The 17746-nt window shown below is 38.7% G+C and overlaps 2 protein-coding genes across 2 annotated transcripts in view; one reads left to right on the forward strand and one right to left on the reverse strand.

Moving 5' to 3' along the window:
• The window catches only part of LOC121859514 (E3 ubiquitin-protein ligase MYCBP2-like), a 162595-nt gene that overhangs the window by 80126 nt on the left and 64723 nt on the right, over nt 1-17746 (forward strand). The window contains exon 44 of the mRNA XM_042356373.1: nt 16529-16751. Within this exon, the coding sequence (XP_042212307.1) occupies nt 16529-16751 (223 nt within the window). The remainder of the gene's footprint in view (nt 1-16528; nt 16752-17746) is intronic.
• On the reverse strand, nt 1824-15360 carry LOC121859512. Its single transcript, XM_042356369.1, has 7 exons — nt 14191-15360; nt 9194-9339; nt 7328-7527; nt 6798-6944; nt 6420-6495; nt 4840-5025; nt 1824-3360 (listed from the first exon to the last, which is right to left on the reverse strand). Exons 1-7 carry the CDS (start codon nt 15308-15310, stop codon nt 2590-2592), a joined length of 2646 nt encoding a protein of 881 aa, XP_042212303.1. The 5' UTR covers nt 15311-15360; the 3' UTR covers nt 1824-2589.

The following is a 17746-nucleotide window of genomic DNA, read 5'->3' on the forward strand; positions in this document are numbered from 1 at the left end:
ACATTAGTCTCATTATTCTATATTGTTTAACATCACTTTATTTACAATATAAGTTATTTATATTGTTTGTTATATATGAGATATTATTGTTGTTTTGTATGGACAGGGCTGTGATTAAATTTCCATTTTTTACATGACTTTAACATCACTTTATTTACAGTGTTTACATTATTTGTTATGTATGGGATACTAATGTTGTTTTATATGGAGAGGGTTGTGTTTTAACCGAACCTAAACTATGGAATTAACACTGATCCGACTTACAGACATATCGACTTGCGACCAGGGTCCAGGAACAAAACCCATTCTGTACTCGAGAAGTAATATTACTGTCCTCTGAAAGATTACCCGGTAGTTGTTTCTAATTTTTCTCCACTTGGATTAAATTTAGCATACAGTACCAGTTAATATCATCACAGTATACAGTATTCTTAAATCATTTAAATATGAGTATTTTTACCTGAAAGAAATTAATAGAATTGGATGCACGTGGCTTTCAGTACAGTAAATAATTTTGGCGGTTATGTATAATTGAGAAGTGCGTTTTATCAGAGGGTTTTAATACACATATGAATGTGCAGTGAGTTCTTTAAAGAATATTAGTACATTACTCCATAAATGTGGGTAACTAGGGGAAGCAAGTGTGACGTGTCTCACTGGAATTTCCCAGAATTATGGTAGACTGTATAGGATGTTTCTGGTTGACATGTAGCTTTTATTGTGTGTCTTGGTACTTATAGCATGTACAGTAAGTGTGTACAGTACTGTGTGTAGTGTATACATAAAGGAAATGATTAACATATCACATGGTATGATCCCTTTATTTTATTATGAGGTCAATTTAATGTTGACAGGAGAGACAGACAAACAGCCTTGCTCCTGTTCCCAGAATCTTAAACAGGATGTCTGACTATGATGTGGTGTCTTTCTTAGCTCTAAATTACCGTTTCATTTACAGTACAGTACGTATTGTGTACATTGTTAGGGAAGGTGTACAATTACCTGTACATAGTAATAAACTGTTTGAGTTTCTTGTAAAACTGTAATGACCCTGTATGAAGACACTGTACACTGTATTTATAAAGTTAAAGGTTATTTTATTAGAAGATACAGTATATAGTACATAAGACCTTGATGGAATTTCCAAGTAGGTCATTGTGGTGGTCGACAGAACGTGCGTCACTCATATTTACGCAACTGTGTTTCTTTACTCGGCTGTTTACATGTTCCCACACACACAGTAGATGTGTCTGACCATAGAGGTATGGGTACAGTGCTTGAGTTAAATACATTACAGGAGACTTGTGTAACTAGGTATTTCATGTAATTGCTGCATCATCTCGGGTATTACAGAAAATCTTGGACATATTTAGACAGACTCTCTCATACAAAGCTGCACTGATTGACAACTGTATACCAGGATACAGTGACGTGTTAGACAGAGGCACACACGGATCACATAGTACACATCATAAGAGCTGCTGTTTTTATATGGGTGTTTGGGGAAGAAGGCCACCCACACCTGTGTTGGTACAGGTGTGTGTGTGTGTGTGTGGGTGGGCGGGCGGGCGGGCAGGCACGCACCGATGTTGAGTGAGGAAGTAAACAAATGCTGGTGATAGAGATTTATTGTCTGGTCACTAAATTAAGGAAACTAACAAGGCTGAGAACAAGAGAAAGAATAGTGACACAATGAGATTTGAAGACTAAGACATGAAAAAGGGGGGAAACAGAGAAAGATTAATGAAGGGAAACTTATCAATATCAAAAAGAGAAACAGTTGAATAACATGTGGATGGGATATTTAAAAGAGTTTAAAAATGTAAAAAAAATTGTTTTAATATGTATAGGCTACAGATAGTAACTTAAAACTACATCATAAATATATTGTACATGGATTTTATTATGGTAACAGTTATGTACATTGAGTATCAAACAAGAGGTCATGTGAAGATTAGGCACCCCAGCTTTTTTTTACCTGTTGATAATACACCTTATCACCAGGGAGGGGGGGGGTTACTCTATGTTAGGTTAGGATGTTTAATCATGAGGTGAATTAAGCTGGGGTGCCTAATGTTCACATCATCCAAAAGAGGTTTGTCCTCACACATCATTATTATTAAAACTTAAGCAAACTTTTCAGGTAGCAATTATATACAGCTGGAGTGAGTGTGTGAAGTAGATGAACTCTTCTTGATTATAACACTAGTGGATTGGTTTATGACAATGTATTATGATTCTGTCACTATTTCATCAACAAATTATGAAACATCACATTTATATTTTTAATTTTTTTTAACCTTTTAACAATTCAGTGATAAAACTATGATCACTTATTCAGTCATTATATAGATGTATTGTTGTCACCCACAGTCAAGTATTTTGCTATGTAAGCCGGGGATAATGCAGCATCTAAATGTTTATTGATGCTTATACAGGACTGCAGGTGCTTGTGCTGTAAATATATGATTTTTTTTTCTTTTTTAAGTTTGGTTCAGAAGTTCCATAGATATGAGACTCATTGATTCAATATTTGTGAGTTTCTCATCTAAGCAGCCAATCATCATTACACTTTACTTTATCCAAGTTTTAGTTGAAAGGACATGAAGCACGAACCTGAGTCTTTCGATGGAAATCAATAAGGGGTTCAGGATATGAGCCTCTTAAACTGACATTCATGGGTTCTGTGTGTTCATAATGCATCTCCACTTCTGTCTCTTGATATGTTTTAACTTCTGGCACTGCCATTACCCATGATTGAATATTATTACCTCGTTCCCAGGATTGACACTGATGATTTTGTAATGGCACGAGGGGTCCAGGGTTAGAGTGAAGAGTTGAAAAGCTATGGGAGTAGCAGCATTCCCCAAGATAATTTGCCTCCTCCTTTGCCCTTGCCGCACGCTGGGTGCAGACTACACATACTATAATGGTGATGATTATTAGTGCCAAGACAATTGATGCTGATATGATGATTGGGAGTGGCAGTGGTGTGCATTCTTCATTGTAATAGCTTTCAATATATTTATATGTTTCTACTTCAGCAAACCTTTGACAGAGGGATTTTTCAATCACTGTCTGGTAAGTTGATTGATCATAGTAGTCATTCTCTGTAGTGATGCCCAGAAGGTGTCTGAAATTGAGTTTGATATTGCAGTCACAAACAATGCCAAACTTGTTATCCAGTACTTTACGTTCATGAGCTGGATAATTTCTGCTGGTGGCAAGAGATCCGTTATCTGCTTTTGCAATTGAGTTGTTGAGGAAGACTATGTTTGCTCCACGTGCATATCCTGATGGCTTTATTCCCATCAGTGCTTCTGACCCCAGATGAGAGACTGAGTTGTATTCAAACAACACCTGTTGAGTAAGCAGTATACAGTATTAGTGACAGAAAACTTTCATGCAGCACACATATTCTGTACAGTATATTGGTGTACCACTTGTTAAGACTTGCTGGCTGCACACTGTTTTACTGCACATGTGACCAAATTTGTGTATAATAGTTACCTCATTCTAACATTTTCATACACATAGGAAGTAAAATTAAGAAAATACATAATTGAACTGTCTAGATATACCAGTGAGTCTTACCAGATAAATTTCTAGTGACCTTACATAAGGAGTAAGAATTTTCTGTGACTGTTGAAAAATTTAGTGGTGGTGTAAGTCTCACTAATGACTCAATGGAGTGAAGTGCAATTATCAATGTGAGTGTTCATAGTTGTTTTAATTGACTAAATATTGGTTAAGGCTAAATGAAGACAACTAAAAGAATACTGTAGGGTCCAGAATGCACACTGGCCACTATGGATAAGGCAGCAGGCTGCCAAAATTTTGGCAACAGTTTGTAAAAGTACGTACAGTACTATGTGACTCATAGACAGTGTTCCATAGAAATCCAGGGTCCCATACACCACCCCCTTACTCCCAGCTGCACCTCAGTACACACATGGTCATCAAGGAGGAAGTACTGTACAGTATGTTGGTGTCCTCCTTGTTACCCAGAACCATCTACTTCGTGCAACACAGGAGCTCTTCACTATTAAACCAAACTAGATAATTTATTTATTTTTTGCCATTAGCAAGTTGTATACTGTACCTTTAACTTGGTAAGGTGAAACAATCATTTTTAAGAGCATTAATTTTTCATGATATTTGAGCATGTAGTGCACGGCAAATTTACCACGAGCCACAAACAAAGAGTTAAGAAACTAGAGGAATACTAATACTGTATAATATATTACATACATATTTAAGTACACTATTCTGTGTTGGATGGCTGGGAGGACATACAGAAAAAACTACAATGTTAAGTTTAAAATACTACTGTGGTGAGAATTGTTTTCTCACAGAGCCAGGATAGAGCAATTCCAATCCCCTCCTTCCACTGAGTAGAGTAGCTGACTGAGCTAAAATTGAGGTGATTGATCCTTCGTAATTGTTTTATGACTGAACGAGAACAAAATTGGATGGAGGAGTGCAAAGTCTTACCTCATGGCAAAGACTTAACCTTCTCCCTTTAGGCTAAGGGGAGCTGCCATAATAAGTTCTCCCAAAAGATCAAGTTGGGAAGCTTTGTTTATTTTTTTATTTAACTCAGTTTTTAGATTGCTAGGTACAGGTGTTGGCTCCCTAGGAACCTGGTGTTCATCCCAGAGAATCACTGACTTTACAGTACAGTAAATGAGTCTCCTGACCCCAGCACTCTACTAGTCTGGTATGAAATAGGATTTCAAGATCACTCCTTAAGTTTTGTTTCCCTGAATATAATTTACTTGCCAATTACGTTATCTTCTAAAGTAAGTTAGACTTGTAACAATATCTTGACCGTCTTACCTGATTAGATGAATTAATGTTCAAGGACCTGTTCTCTAGTCCGTCAATGATGTTACGGGAAAACACAACTATCATCTGTGCCCGTAAACTGATGGTTTGCTGCTCAAGCTTAGGAAGGTGACTGTCTTCCACAACCCACTCTTCATAAATGTCCAGATATATACAGTTTTCTTCCATATGTTCCACCTATAAAATGTTTAATATTATGTTTAGTAACATTTTGTACCATATATGTACTGTATATACCTGTACATTATATATTATATTATAATATAGTACAGTATACAGTATAGTCTGGATTTACGCGGTTCTTGTTACTCGTTTGGTCATTTACACGGTGCCTTGCCAGAATGAAATGTTTTAATTACACGGTAAATTTCATCATTTACGCGGCGAGCGGCTGGAGAGGTCCAGACGCACCTCGCCATTTTTTACTCACGCGGTCCATTCTTGACCATACGCGGGAAGCGGCGCGGTGAGGGGTGCGCATTAGGTCGCTCTTACGTTATCACTGACGTCATATGACGTATCGGACTGTGATTGGGCCACGCATCCTTACCACCCACGCATTCCCTCCGCCTCTAGCTGTGATTGGTCTAATGTAACATGACGTGCCCTGCCACCAGAAGTCGCTGACCTAGCCGGGCCAGTCTCATTGTTCTCAGTCCGCGTATACAGTTCTCTCTTGTGCCCGCTATTCCCCTCACAATGGCTTCCGCTGGACCCCCACCACCCCAGAAAAACCTTGAATTACCTGGACCAAGCCATGATTATGTGAAGGAAATCATCGAGTTGGGGGAGACAATGAAGCTCATCCTTGACAACGACCCAGACAAGCATCAGTATGAAGTGTCTAATAACCATCTGTCGAAAGTTATGGAGCCGTATATCCAGATCTATCTCGACAACATCAATGCTAGTCGTCAATGTAGTATTAAGGACTTCTTCGCCCGCAACCCACCACAACCACAGCCAGCCCAAGTCAGTGATAGTGATAGTGAGGATATGGACTTTGAGGGGTTTGTCTGGGAGGCCCTGCAAACCTCTGCGAGTAGTGAAAGTGATTCACCGGAGGGCAACTAATCTGCCCTCTGCCTCGGAACCAGCCGCCATCCACGTGTGCTGACCCATCTTTTCTACTAACGTAAGTGTAAAATAACCTAATATTATTGATATTTCTTTTAAATATTAATTGTGTGTGCATACCATCATAAAATTAAGATGTTATTTTTACTACAATGTACGTATTGTGTCGGAAAAAGTGTAGTTTGGGGGTCGGTCCAGTCTCTATTTCAATTAATCCCATATGTTCTGTTATTTCGTTTACGCGTTTCTCGGTTTACGCGGACCTCCACGTGTTCAATTGACCGCGTAAATGCAGACTATACTGTACTGTGTATACAGATATAAATATTTATGGAGAATAATGTGTTGATGAATCCTAAAGAGCACATACAGTATTTGTTTATCAATAAGATATAACTATGAGTAGCACTTCATAAACATGTGATGTTATTCATATTCCATCCAGTGTTGACAGTAAATGTAGAGAGAGGTGTGACCTTGTCTCTGAGTGTTACCTTAGTGTGGCTCATCGTAAAGTAAAGAAGTCTTGCCTGGTAAAATGCATAACTTCTGATGGTTGTTATGTTGCACCTGTAAATCAAGCACAAGCATTACTATTAAATTATTCAGATTCATTTAAAATGTTTACACACACTGAACCCTCATTAATTCAATATTATCAGTTGCATATTTTGTTGTCAAGGTAGAAATAATGAGAATATTCCATGATTGTAGGAAAAAAATATAAAAGTTGTCCAAAAATCTCAAAATCCCCACTACACACACACACACACACACACACACACACACACTTTCACTTTCTCTCTTTCTCTCTTTCTCTCTTTCTCTCTCTCTCTCTCTCTCTCTCTCTCTCTCTCTCTCATATGACTCACCACCTAAACTGCATGGTCAAGAATCTTGTCTCCTCTAAGTCTATGTCATTTCTCTGGTCCTTACTTCTTGAGTATTGAGTGACAGCTTCTGTTGGTATTTCCTTGATGTTGCATCTTGTGAATAATACCACTGTCTCCATGTTTTCTCTGTGGGAAGATTATGAGCTTATTGTCTGTTAGGAGTATTTAATTTCTGAACAATTCAAAGAAATTATATTGCTAATTAGTGGTTCACTTGCCTAATGATATATTGTTGTTAAGTGTTGGTTACATATAAGAACTACCTAATTAGTTGTAAAGGAGTAAAGTAACACTTGTATTGTTTGTTGTCTTACTTTATACAGTATATGATGAGTGACAACATGTGTACTACACTACGTTAAGGGGCTTGTTGTTGTGGTGAATATCTACAGCAATTTGGTAGTAATCTGGGGATTACCAAATTGTTCTCCCATAAATTACTTCCTAAAATAATTATATACATGTAGAGTATAAATACAGTATGTATTATTCAAAAACATTGCACTTACTTTGCTTTGGAATTGAAGAATAGAGATTCTTTGGAGAGTCGGATCGTGCCAATATTTTCAAAGTGAATTTGACGGAGCGCAAGACTCTCGCTGGAGAATGTTCCTTTATGTATTATCACTGTTTCAAAACCCAATATGTGTAGAGATGTGGAGTTGTGAGGGATAAGCCCCTTATTCAGGACCAAGTGGTGTGATGTTCCCTGTAAACATTAACACAATTATCACTTGGCACAACTCACAAGTAAAACTTATATATTTCTACATCTCTTGAACTCTAAGAATTTCAGTGAAGTAATAAAGAGATAAGTACTGTAATTAGTTAATGACCAGCATCACCATAAGTGAGTAGTACAGTATTAAACATAAACAGATGAATCTCAAACTTGCCAGGATCATGTCTCTGTGAGTGACCAGTCTGCTGCAGTGTTAATACTTAAACCTTATGGGGTTAGGGACCACACCAAAGGAGACGCAGGGGAAAATTATAATAAATAAATCAAAATTAAAAGTCTGAGACCAAGACCAATCACAATTTTATCATTTATGGATCACCCGAAGATTAACTCCCAGTTAGCATGGGTGGTTAAACATGGGGGGGGGGGACAATATTCAGGTGAATTATGATGTCTACTGTTACCTCTCTTTGGGGTGACACTTTCTGTAATTTATTATATAAAAAGAAACACTCTCCCTTATTACAGTACAGTAGGGTCGGGGTATATAGCAACTTTATATAACGATTTTTTTATATCGCGGCTACGAAATTATTGACATTTTCCTATATATAGCGATAAATTTATTTACAGTAGACTCACAACTTACGTGGGGTTATGTTCCTGGGACCTCACATGATGCCAAAAGCCGTATAAAGTCAGAAACACTTCAAAAAATCCCCTAAATCGCCCCCAAAAATATTTAAAAACTGTACAGTACTTAAATGTACTCTAAGAGACAAAAAATTTTATCTCTTGTGCAAAATATATGATGTCTATATTCAAATTATTCCATGTCTTGCAAGGATTCCAGCAATGCAATTTATATTCTGTTAACTTTAGACTGCCAGTTTGTGTCAAGTTTAGTCACTTTTATTGGCCTCCAGAACCTAACCCTATTTTCCCCATTGATTACATGTAATTATATATTGCGATTTAGTATATAGCGAACATCCTTGGACCCTATCTCGCGATATACCCCGACCCTACTGCACTGTATTCAGTCAGACAGCACTAGAGGCAGGCGTGTAGTACCTACCAGATTGTATTTCTGTGTGAGGATCACTTACCAGTTATTAATTGGCTTACAATATGGATTTCTAAACTATGAAATTAATAGTCAAAGTTGCTATAATCAAGATGAACTGGACAAAACACTCCATGTAAATGTCAAACAGAAGGAAAGATTTCCAGCTTCCATAAGGAGTGCAATTTTTTTATTTTAATTCCCATGTGTCTCTTCCTAAATGGGCCCATGCAGTGTATGTGTATAATGTAAAGCATGCCAGTTTGTAAATGTTTCAGAGAAAATGATTGTTGATAACTAGTTATTTCGAGGAGTGTGCGCGAGGCTTTCTCAAGCTTCAGGGGTCCTGGGCTTATCATGAAAATAGATCAATCTTAGGTCTCTCATAAATCAGAACCTCATAATGGACAAGCACCAAACACTTTAGTAATGTCAACAGAAGGAAATGTGCTGTTGTACAAATTTAAGTACAGTTCAAGTAGCTGTCTTCATTGATTATCATAACCAAAATGTTTTTGTAGAATGTCTTTGTAAATGCAGTATATTCTACCATACTGTACAGTACAATATACTGTATAGAGTTGAGTTATCTTTTTTTTTTTTACCAAGCCAAGGGTTTCCACTTACATCATTCAGATGATCGTGCTTACAGACGACGTTCCTTTTTGGAGGATCACAAAGACAGTTAGAGCACAGGTCAATTGTTCTAGGGGTCCTCGGGTCCATCACCTCGGGGTCTGAAGGTGGTGTGTGTCGGTGGTCATGAGGTGCATCTGGGTAAATATATATCTCCTTAGATCTACAATAGGAATTACTGGATAGGTTAGAAAACTAATGAGGGCAGTATGCTGTTTCTTATAACATCTCGGCTTGTTATTGCTGACCATGATGAAGTAGAGGGGTTTGGCTAAGAAAATTGATTTTATTAAGAATATTGGAAAAATGAGATGTTTGTGGGCAATTGAGAGAAATAATGATAAATTCATCGAAAGAGTTTTAAACAGACATACAGTATACAGAAGTGTACTTGTCTTGAATGTAGAGGATGAAGTATAGGATCATATGTCACATTGAAACAGTGTTTATAGTTGTGCAATGTTTCATTACTATCTACAATGAGAGCACTATAATCTGCAAGCCAAAAATTTTATATTACCAGATACAATGCTTTTTAAAGTTTTGTTTGTAACCCGACTACAGCATTCAGGCCAAGTTGAGTTTGATAATTCTGTTACTATAGTCTGTAATACCATTTGCTGTTCAAGAATTATGTGTCTGAGGTTACCAGGTACTGTACTGTACTGCACTGTACTGTAATTTAACATAACTGTATTATTTTATGTGTAGTATAATATAGAGAGGATGATGCAGTATAATTTTTATTGATTTTCTCAATTTTTTTAGACAACCGACTTAATCTTCAGAACTGTTTATCAGTGCCCAAAATATTGTCATTAACAGATGAAGTTCCCTGTACTGAACTATTAATATTTTATGGTTATAGAAAAAAGGGCTTAGGATTAACGTTGTTCACACTAGTAATTGTTGTGTCCAAATTCACTTTGAATCCTAAGATATAAGGTGACTGTAGGCAACAGGGTATTTATCACTTGTAAAGTTTTTTGTATTTGGGAAGTGATAAATTTTGAAGGTACTGTACTGTAGATATGAAGAAATTAGACAATTTTTGCATCGGTCATGGGAAAAAAGGCATTTGATAATATGAGAGATCTCAGAAAGAGCCTTAGATTTAAGGTTGAGTAAGAAGCACCTGGAAGACAATGTATGATCAATACTGTTTTAGGATGTACTGGTTCCCCTCTCTACTAAAGAAAGTCGTCCGGCATTAGCAAAATAAGGAATACAATATGGCGTCCCAGTAACAAAGGGGTTAGGCAGATACCTGTACTCAAAGGAATCTAGAGGCCTTTGAAATGTGATGATACAGGAGAAAGATGAAATTTAATTTTACTGATAGAAAAACAAAGGAGGTTGTTTTAATATGGAGTGGAGCAACAAGAAGAATGCAAAATATGCGATTCTTTGGCCTGAAAACTAAATATGAAGGGTTAGTAGATAAAGGTGAAGGTAGGAGGCCTAGGGGAAGATACAAACAGTGCTGGATGAATGAAATTTAAAGCTTGTTTCCAGGAGTGATACAAAGTGTCTTGAGTGGGGGGTTATGGTCGCCAACCCTCAGACATATGTATGACACTTGGATTGACCTGGAATAAGCTATAACACTATGAAGGGGAGTTCATTGACAAATCTTGATCTTGGATTCATCTTTGGGTAGAGTAGTTGGCTGCAGAAGATGCTGTACAGAGGTTGTTTTATCAGGGAACTTATGATGACCAGTTGGCTATAGTACTAATTACATGTACTAGTGATGCTCTTCCTTGTGGGTAATAGAACAGATTAGTATTTGACTCCTTCCTATAGGGCAGCTATTCTGTGCCAAGGACATACTCTGGTGAGCCAACTTTGAATTGGTACTAGTTTGAGTAATGCCTTGTCTTGTAGCTAGGGGAGTGGCTCAGGACTCTCCCTCATTATATTTGGGAGGTTGGCTTCTTCAGTGTGATATGTGCAAATTTCTTACAACTGATCAGACCTCTGAGTCAACTATGACCTGGTTTAGTTTTGTCACCTTATTTTGTCTGAAGCTTTAATTTTCTCGTTTCTTGCATGGACTACAAGTTGGATGGAAGGCAGCTTTCTCTCCTCATCCTCAGTTCAGTTTTTTGTTAGGTGTATCTGAGGCATCTTTATGTTCTTGGTCTTTTTTTTACAGTTAGAAGTAAATTTGTAGTTCACAGATGTATCACCAGGGGATGTGACAATCTTCTGTACAGTATTTTTTATTTATTTATTTTTTATTCATAATTAGCATAGTATACTTAATGTCCATAGTTTACTGCTTGGCCGATTTTGATATCCTGTATTATATCTCTAACAGGAAATATGTTCGTTATTTAATGGGAATTCCAGACTAAAGTGGGTTATACAGATGGGTCCAGGATAATACCAGACTTCTGTAGTGAAGGACTCAAGCCATAAAAAGGAAATGTGTTAACTTTCACAGGAAGTGTAAAATTTTCTGATAATGGAGCTTTTGTAGCACATCCTCTCTCTCTCTCTCTTGTCTTAGCTTCTATGATCCTACAAATGTGATCAGAAATTTTATCAAAAAAGTTCTTCACAAGTGGTGTCCAACTGGGAATGAATATGAATGACCTATTAAAGTATGAGCTCTTACCCATAGGAGCAATAAATCAGTGTACAGTATCAGGTAACCAAAGCTCATCTATCTGATACATTATGGTGTATGTTGCCTGAGTATAATGCCAGTGTGAGTGATAACCCAGTAGTTGTGCTAGATGGTGGTGCATTGGTGCATCATTTTTCTTGAACCATTTACAGGTCTTTTCAGAGCATACTAGTGGACTCTGTCAATTATGCTCACTGTATAATGGAAATACATCAATAACAGTTTTCCCTTTTATCAAGACAGTGCACATGTTTGTTGCAGTGGGATGCTTTAGTCTTCTGGTCAAGTTCACAGTTGACACAGACCTCTTTATGAGGAGAGATTTATTTCCCTCCAACCCTTTCATCAAGCAGAAGTTTATTGAATTTCTTGCATGTGAGTTGGAACAAACTGAGAGTCATGTGGTAGAATGTCGTCTGATGCTTCCATTATTTCACCAACTATCCAGAGCTAATAACTGTCTTCACCAATTCTCTTTCAATCCTTGGGAATGGTCCTTGTTGTGGCTCTGCTGCTTCTTGGCTGTCTCTGTTCAGTTTAGACTCCTCATTCAGCAAATAATTGTAGCATTTTATACAATCATTCTTGATTGTCTCGTTATCAACAAACGCACACCCTTGATGATCTCCCTTTTGTTATTCGGTGTATCGCTTATCTTATCATCAGCACTGTTCAGTTGAACAGGATCTGCAAAATGTGTGGATGCTGACTCTCCCTCCTCCCCTTCCACCACTCATGCACAAAGAAATGTTTATTCCCTTCATATGTTTGACCTTATGATAATTATTTTTTTTACAGTTTTTGGAACAATGTGTGTGTGTGTGTGTGTGTGTGTGTGTGTGTGTGTGTGTGTGTGTGTGTGTGTGTGTGTGTGTGTGTGTGTGTGTGTGTGTGTGTGTGTGTGTGTGTGTGTGTGTGTGTGTGTGTGTGTGTGTGTGTGTGTGTGTGTGTGTGTGTGTGTGTGTGTGTGTGTGTGTGTGTGTGTGTGTGTGTGTGTGTGTGTGTGTGTGTGTGTGTGTGTGTGTGTGTGTGTGTGTGTGTGTGTGTGTGTGTGTGTGTGTGTGTGTGTGTGTGTGTGTGTGTGTGTGTGTGTGTGTGTGTGTGTGTGTGTGTGTGTGTGTGTGTGTGTGTGTGTGTGTGTGTGTGTGTGTGTGTGTGTGTGTGTGTGTGTGTGTGTGTGTGTGTGTGTGTGTGTGTGTGTGTGTGTGTGTGTGTGTGTGTGTGTGTGTGTGTGTGTGTGTGTGTGTGTGTGTGTGTGTGTGTGTGTGTGTGTGTGTGTGTGTGTGTGTGTGTGTGTGTGTGTGTGTGTGTGTGTGTGTGTGTGTGTGTGTGTGTGTGTGTGTGTGTGTGTGTGTGTGTGTGTGTGTGTGTGTGTGTGTGTGTGTGTGTGTGTGTGTGTGTGTGTGTGTGTGTGTGTGTGTGTGTGTGTGTGTGTGTGTGTGTGTGTGTGTGTGTGTGTGTGTGTGTGTGTGTGTGTGTGTGTGTGTGTGTGTGTGTGTGTGTGTGTGTGTGTGTGTGTGTGTGTGTGATAAGATGATGTGTATATTTATGTACATATATCTGATATGGTTGAAAATAACCACACCTCGGCTCCGCCTGGCAGGAATGTGGCTACAGTGATGAGTTATGGTGAAAATGTTAAACTACGGTGAAATTTTCTCACGCATACATATACACACACACACACACACACACATATATATATATATATATATATATATATATATATATATATATATATATTAAAGTTTTAACCATGCAGATATTTAAATTGCATTACAAGGTGTCATTTTATTACTGTACTTGTTGGAGACTTATTTTTGAGTAATGTAGTACAGTACAGTATGGTGGTTCTTGGGTAAATATGATTACATTTATAGTTTTCATTTTATGATGTGGTTTTCACTCTTTTCAGGAAGGTAACATTATCATGAGGTCAGGTACTCAGTATACTATACCTGTGGGGTCACATCCTCTCAGCTTTGACACATATTTTTCCTTACATTATTTGATATACTGTACAGTAATATGAAATTTTTAGTCCTATTATTTCCAAGATTCAGAAATTCCTGAATCGGGTTTGTTTCTGGTTGGAAGTTTGCCAGATAATATAGTCCTGTACCGTACTTGTATTATCAACTGTATTAATGAGGAGTCAAACATGACATGAAATACTTCCTGTATGAATATGATACAGTATTTTGAAGGTTTGTTTACAAGCTAAACTGCTGTGTTGTTTGTCTGAACATACAACTGAAGTTGACTTACTCACACTGGTTTACTAATTATCCTGTACTGTACGTATATAGTTAAAGTTGACAAGATGATATATTATGTACTGTACTGTACTAACCTTTGTCGTCATGAGAGCTTCTGTTAGTCTCCATACTTGTATAAGTACTGTCATTATTCTTATCTGTTTCGTCTTGTGGCTGTGTTTCAGTGCCCTGGTGAAGACCCTCAGTGTTGCCTCTCTCAGAATAAATTTCTTCTTTGTGAGTTTCTCCTTTATCTGATAACCCAGGTCCTTCTCTGTCATCCTGAATGGCTGCCTCGTGTATTACAGGTGAATCATATGGCTTACTGTTGTCTTCTGTAGGTGGTGGTCCACTGTTGTCTGCTGAAGGTGGTGGTCTGCTGTTGTCTTCTGAAGGTGGTGGTCTGCTGTTGTCTTCTGAAGGTGGTGGTCCACTGTTGTCTTCTGAAGGTGATGGTCCACTGTTGTCTTCTGAAGGTGGTGGTCCTCTGTTGTCTTCTGAAGGTGGTGGTCTGCTGTTGTCTTCTGAAGGTGGTGGTCCACTGTTGTCTTCTGAAGGTGGTGGTCTGCTGTTGTCTTCTGAAGGTGGTGGTCCACTGTTGTCTTCTGAAGGTGGTGGTCCTCTGTTGTCTTCTGAAGGTGGTGGTCTGCTGTTGTCTTCTGAAGGTGATGGTCCACTGTTGTCTTCTGAAGGTGGTGGTCCACTGTTGTCTTCTGAAGGTGATGGTCCACTCTTGTCTTCTGAAGGTGGTGGTCCACTGTTGTCTTCTGAAGGTGGTGGTCCACTGTTGTCTTCTGAAGGTGGTGGTCCACTCTTGTCTTCTGAAGGTGATAGTCTATTGTTGTCTTCTGAAGGTGGTGGTCTGCTGGGTCTCCATGTTGAAGTATTGGTGGATATGTGTGCATCTCTGGGCACTACTTCTAAGTTTGGTTTATTTCTATAATCACTTTCATTTTTGGTCATCCTGATGCCTGGAGCCACAAAAGGTGGTTTTCCTCCATCATATTGTGGTTGATTACCGGATGCATGTGTTGGCCCGGAAGAAAATTTATCTTCGGGATTGACTACTGCTCCAGAAAAATAATTTTCCGCGTTATCATTAGCGAGAATTGTTTTGTTTCCATAAACATGTCTCGCACACCCCCCCAGGAGACATATCCCAAGGAGAAGCTTCAACATGTTCTGTCTTTGTGGTAATGTTTCAGCTCCACACATATACACACCAGACACTTGACCAGATTTTACACAACTGTTTTAGAGACCAAGTGGTGGTGTGTGAGTCCCCTTTCTCTGACCTTATCATGAGTGTGGGACAGGAAGTTGTCATTTCTAAGAATAGTTCTTAGCTGTTTTCAGGAGAGGATGTGACCTCACTCATTTCAGTTATCTCCTTTGTTCATACTCCTTTACTTTACTCTATCATGTAGTTCATGCAAGTACTGGGGATTTTTTTGTGTGTGCATGTGTGATGGTGGAGACTGAAGGACATGTGAGGGAGTGTGTTGGTGATGGTGGAGACTGTAGGATATGTGTGGGAGTGTGTTGGTGATGGTGGAGACTGAAGGATATGTGTGGGAGTGTGTTGGTGATGGTGGAGACTGTAGGATATGTGTGGGAGTGTGTTGGTGATGGTGGAGACTGTAGGATATGTGTGGGAGTGTGTTGGTGATGGTGGAGACTGTAGGATGTGTGTGGGAGTGTGTTGGTGATGGTGGAGACTGTAGGATATGTGTGGGAGTGTGTTGGTGATGGTGGAGACTGAAGGATATGTGTGGGAGTGTGTTGGTGATGGTGGAGACTGAAGGATATGTGTGGGAGTGTGTTGGTGATGGTGGAGACTGAAGGATATGTGTGGGAGTGTGTTGGTGATGGTGGAGACTGAAGGATATGTGTGGGAGTGTGTTGGTGATGGTAAGGGGACAAAAGATGGAAATTGGGAAGAAAGTGAAAAAGAGAACCATAAGAGGAAGAGAATGTAAAAGATACGATGATGATGATGAAGAGAGAGAATAAGGAAGGAAGGAGCAAGTGGGATGTAATAGAGGGAACTAATTATGCTTTAGTACTATTGAAGACTAGTTGGTAATGTAATAAGAATTAGTGGCAACTTTTTTATTCTTTCTGAACTATTCTGTATTGTACTGATAATATTTGGGTATTTTATTATCTACATCTCCCATCATACATGCCAAGGCTGCTGAGTTATGAGAAACTACGGGTTGTGAACGTCATTTAAATGAAGTAATCTCCCCGAAGTTCTCTTCTTTAGCCTTTCAGTAAACAGTGGACAGCACACAAAATCTTGAACAGTATTTATGTATTTGATGTAACAACTGAATAAGCCATAGATAAATTTATGGGTGTATACTGTAGAAGTATTTTATTATGATACATATTGACATTATCAAGTAATATCTTGAAATTTCCTCACAGTTGCCACTCCAATGAACGCTTGTTCCTGCGTGACTTTGTATCGTGCGCAGGAGGTACCAGCGGTGGACGATTGGCTCGATGGCTGCAGCCTGATTCTTATGTTGATGTGCGGGCATGTGAGGTGTTGTACAGCAGGGATGACATGAGGGCAGGGTGGCCTGCCATTGTCACTATCCTCACAAGAGATCAGTACAATGAGGTGGTTCACGTGCCATCACTTAAGGTGTGTAATTATTCCAAAGGAACTTCACCCAACTTTAGGTATTCAAAAATTCTCAATAAAATTTTTTGGTAAAATGTTCTTACCTTATACAGTGTCTTCCTCTGTTGACTCTCACCCCTCCAGGGAGCTCCCATCTGAAGGGCTGACCATAACACACGTGCCTCCAGGCCAACCTATCACTAAATACCTTCTTTGCCCCCTATTCTCTCCTGTATGTATGCTCTAACTTTCTCTCCCTGATGTAGGTGGTCTCCCATTACTTAGTACAACCTGCTACATTCCCTCTCTACTATCCTATTCTCTTGTATCCTTCTCAACTATCCATATCACCTCACTTAATCTATCCACCACTCGGTAGTATACATCTTCTGCACCTCCAAACATCCTTTGATTCTGGTAACCACAGACGCAGCTCTCGAGGATCTCACTTCTGTAACCTAAGTATCAGGTCATTCTCAAGCCCAAGCATCACTACCATAAGTTAAAGTTTGGAAGCAAAAAACTGTCTTGAGTTCCATCTTTGCCTCCAAGCTTACATTCTGTCCCTTGATAATTCCCAGTTCTCCAACCACCTTCCCCCTCCCCCAATGTATTTTTCTCACTTCAAATCTCACTTTCCATTACACTATTCTACCATATCATTACTCCCAAATTCTTTAAGTCTTTAACCTCCTTCACTCTTCATGTTACATCATAATTTAAATTTTGATTCACAATTCAAACTTTGTCCTTACTTCTTTTAGTATTTTTCTTTACATTTCCTTTTATTATGGACTCATGAGTTCTTCACCAACTTTAACAACTCTTGTTTAGTCTTCTCAAGAAAAACATTGCATCATCCACCATAAGGACAGCCACACCCTACCTTCCTTTTCCTGTTTTGCTCCTGAACCAGTCACCCCTGTCCACATTTCTCTTTATCACTCTATCCATAAACTTATGAGTGAACCATGAAGACACCACACATCATTAACCATGGGGACATCACACATCAT

The sequence above is a fragment of the Homarus americanus genome, unplaced genomic scaffold, assembly GCF_018991925.1.
Source record: "Homarus americanus isolate GMGI-L3 unplaced genomic scaffold, GMGI_Hamer_2.0 scaffold7626, whole genome shotgun sequence".
In the NCBI taxonomy this organism is placed as follows: domain Eukaryota; kingdom Metazoa; phylum Arthropoda; class Malacostraca; order Decapoda; family Nephropidae; genus Homarus; species Homarus americanus.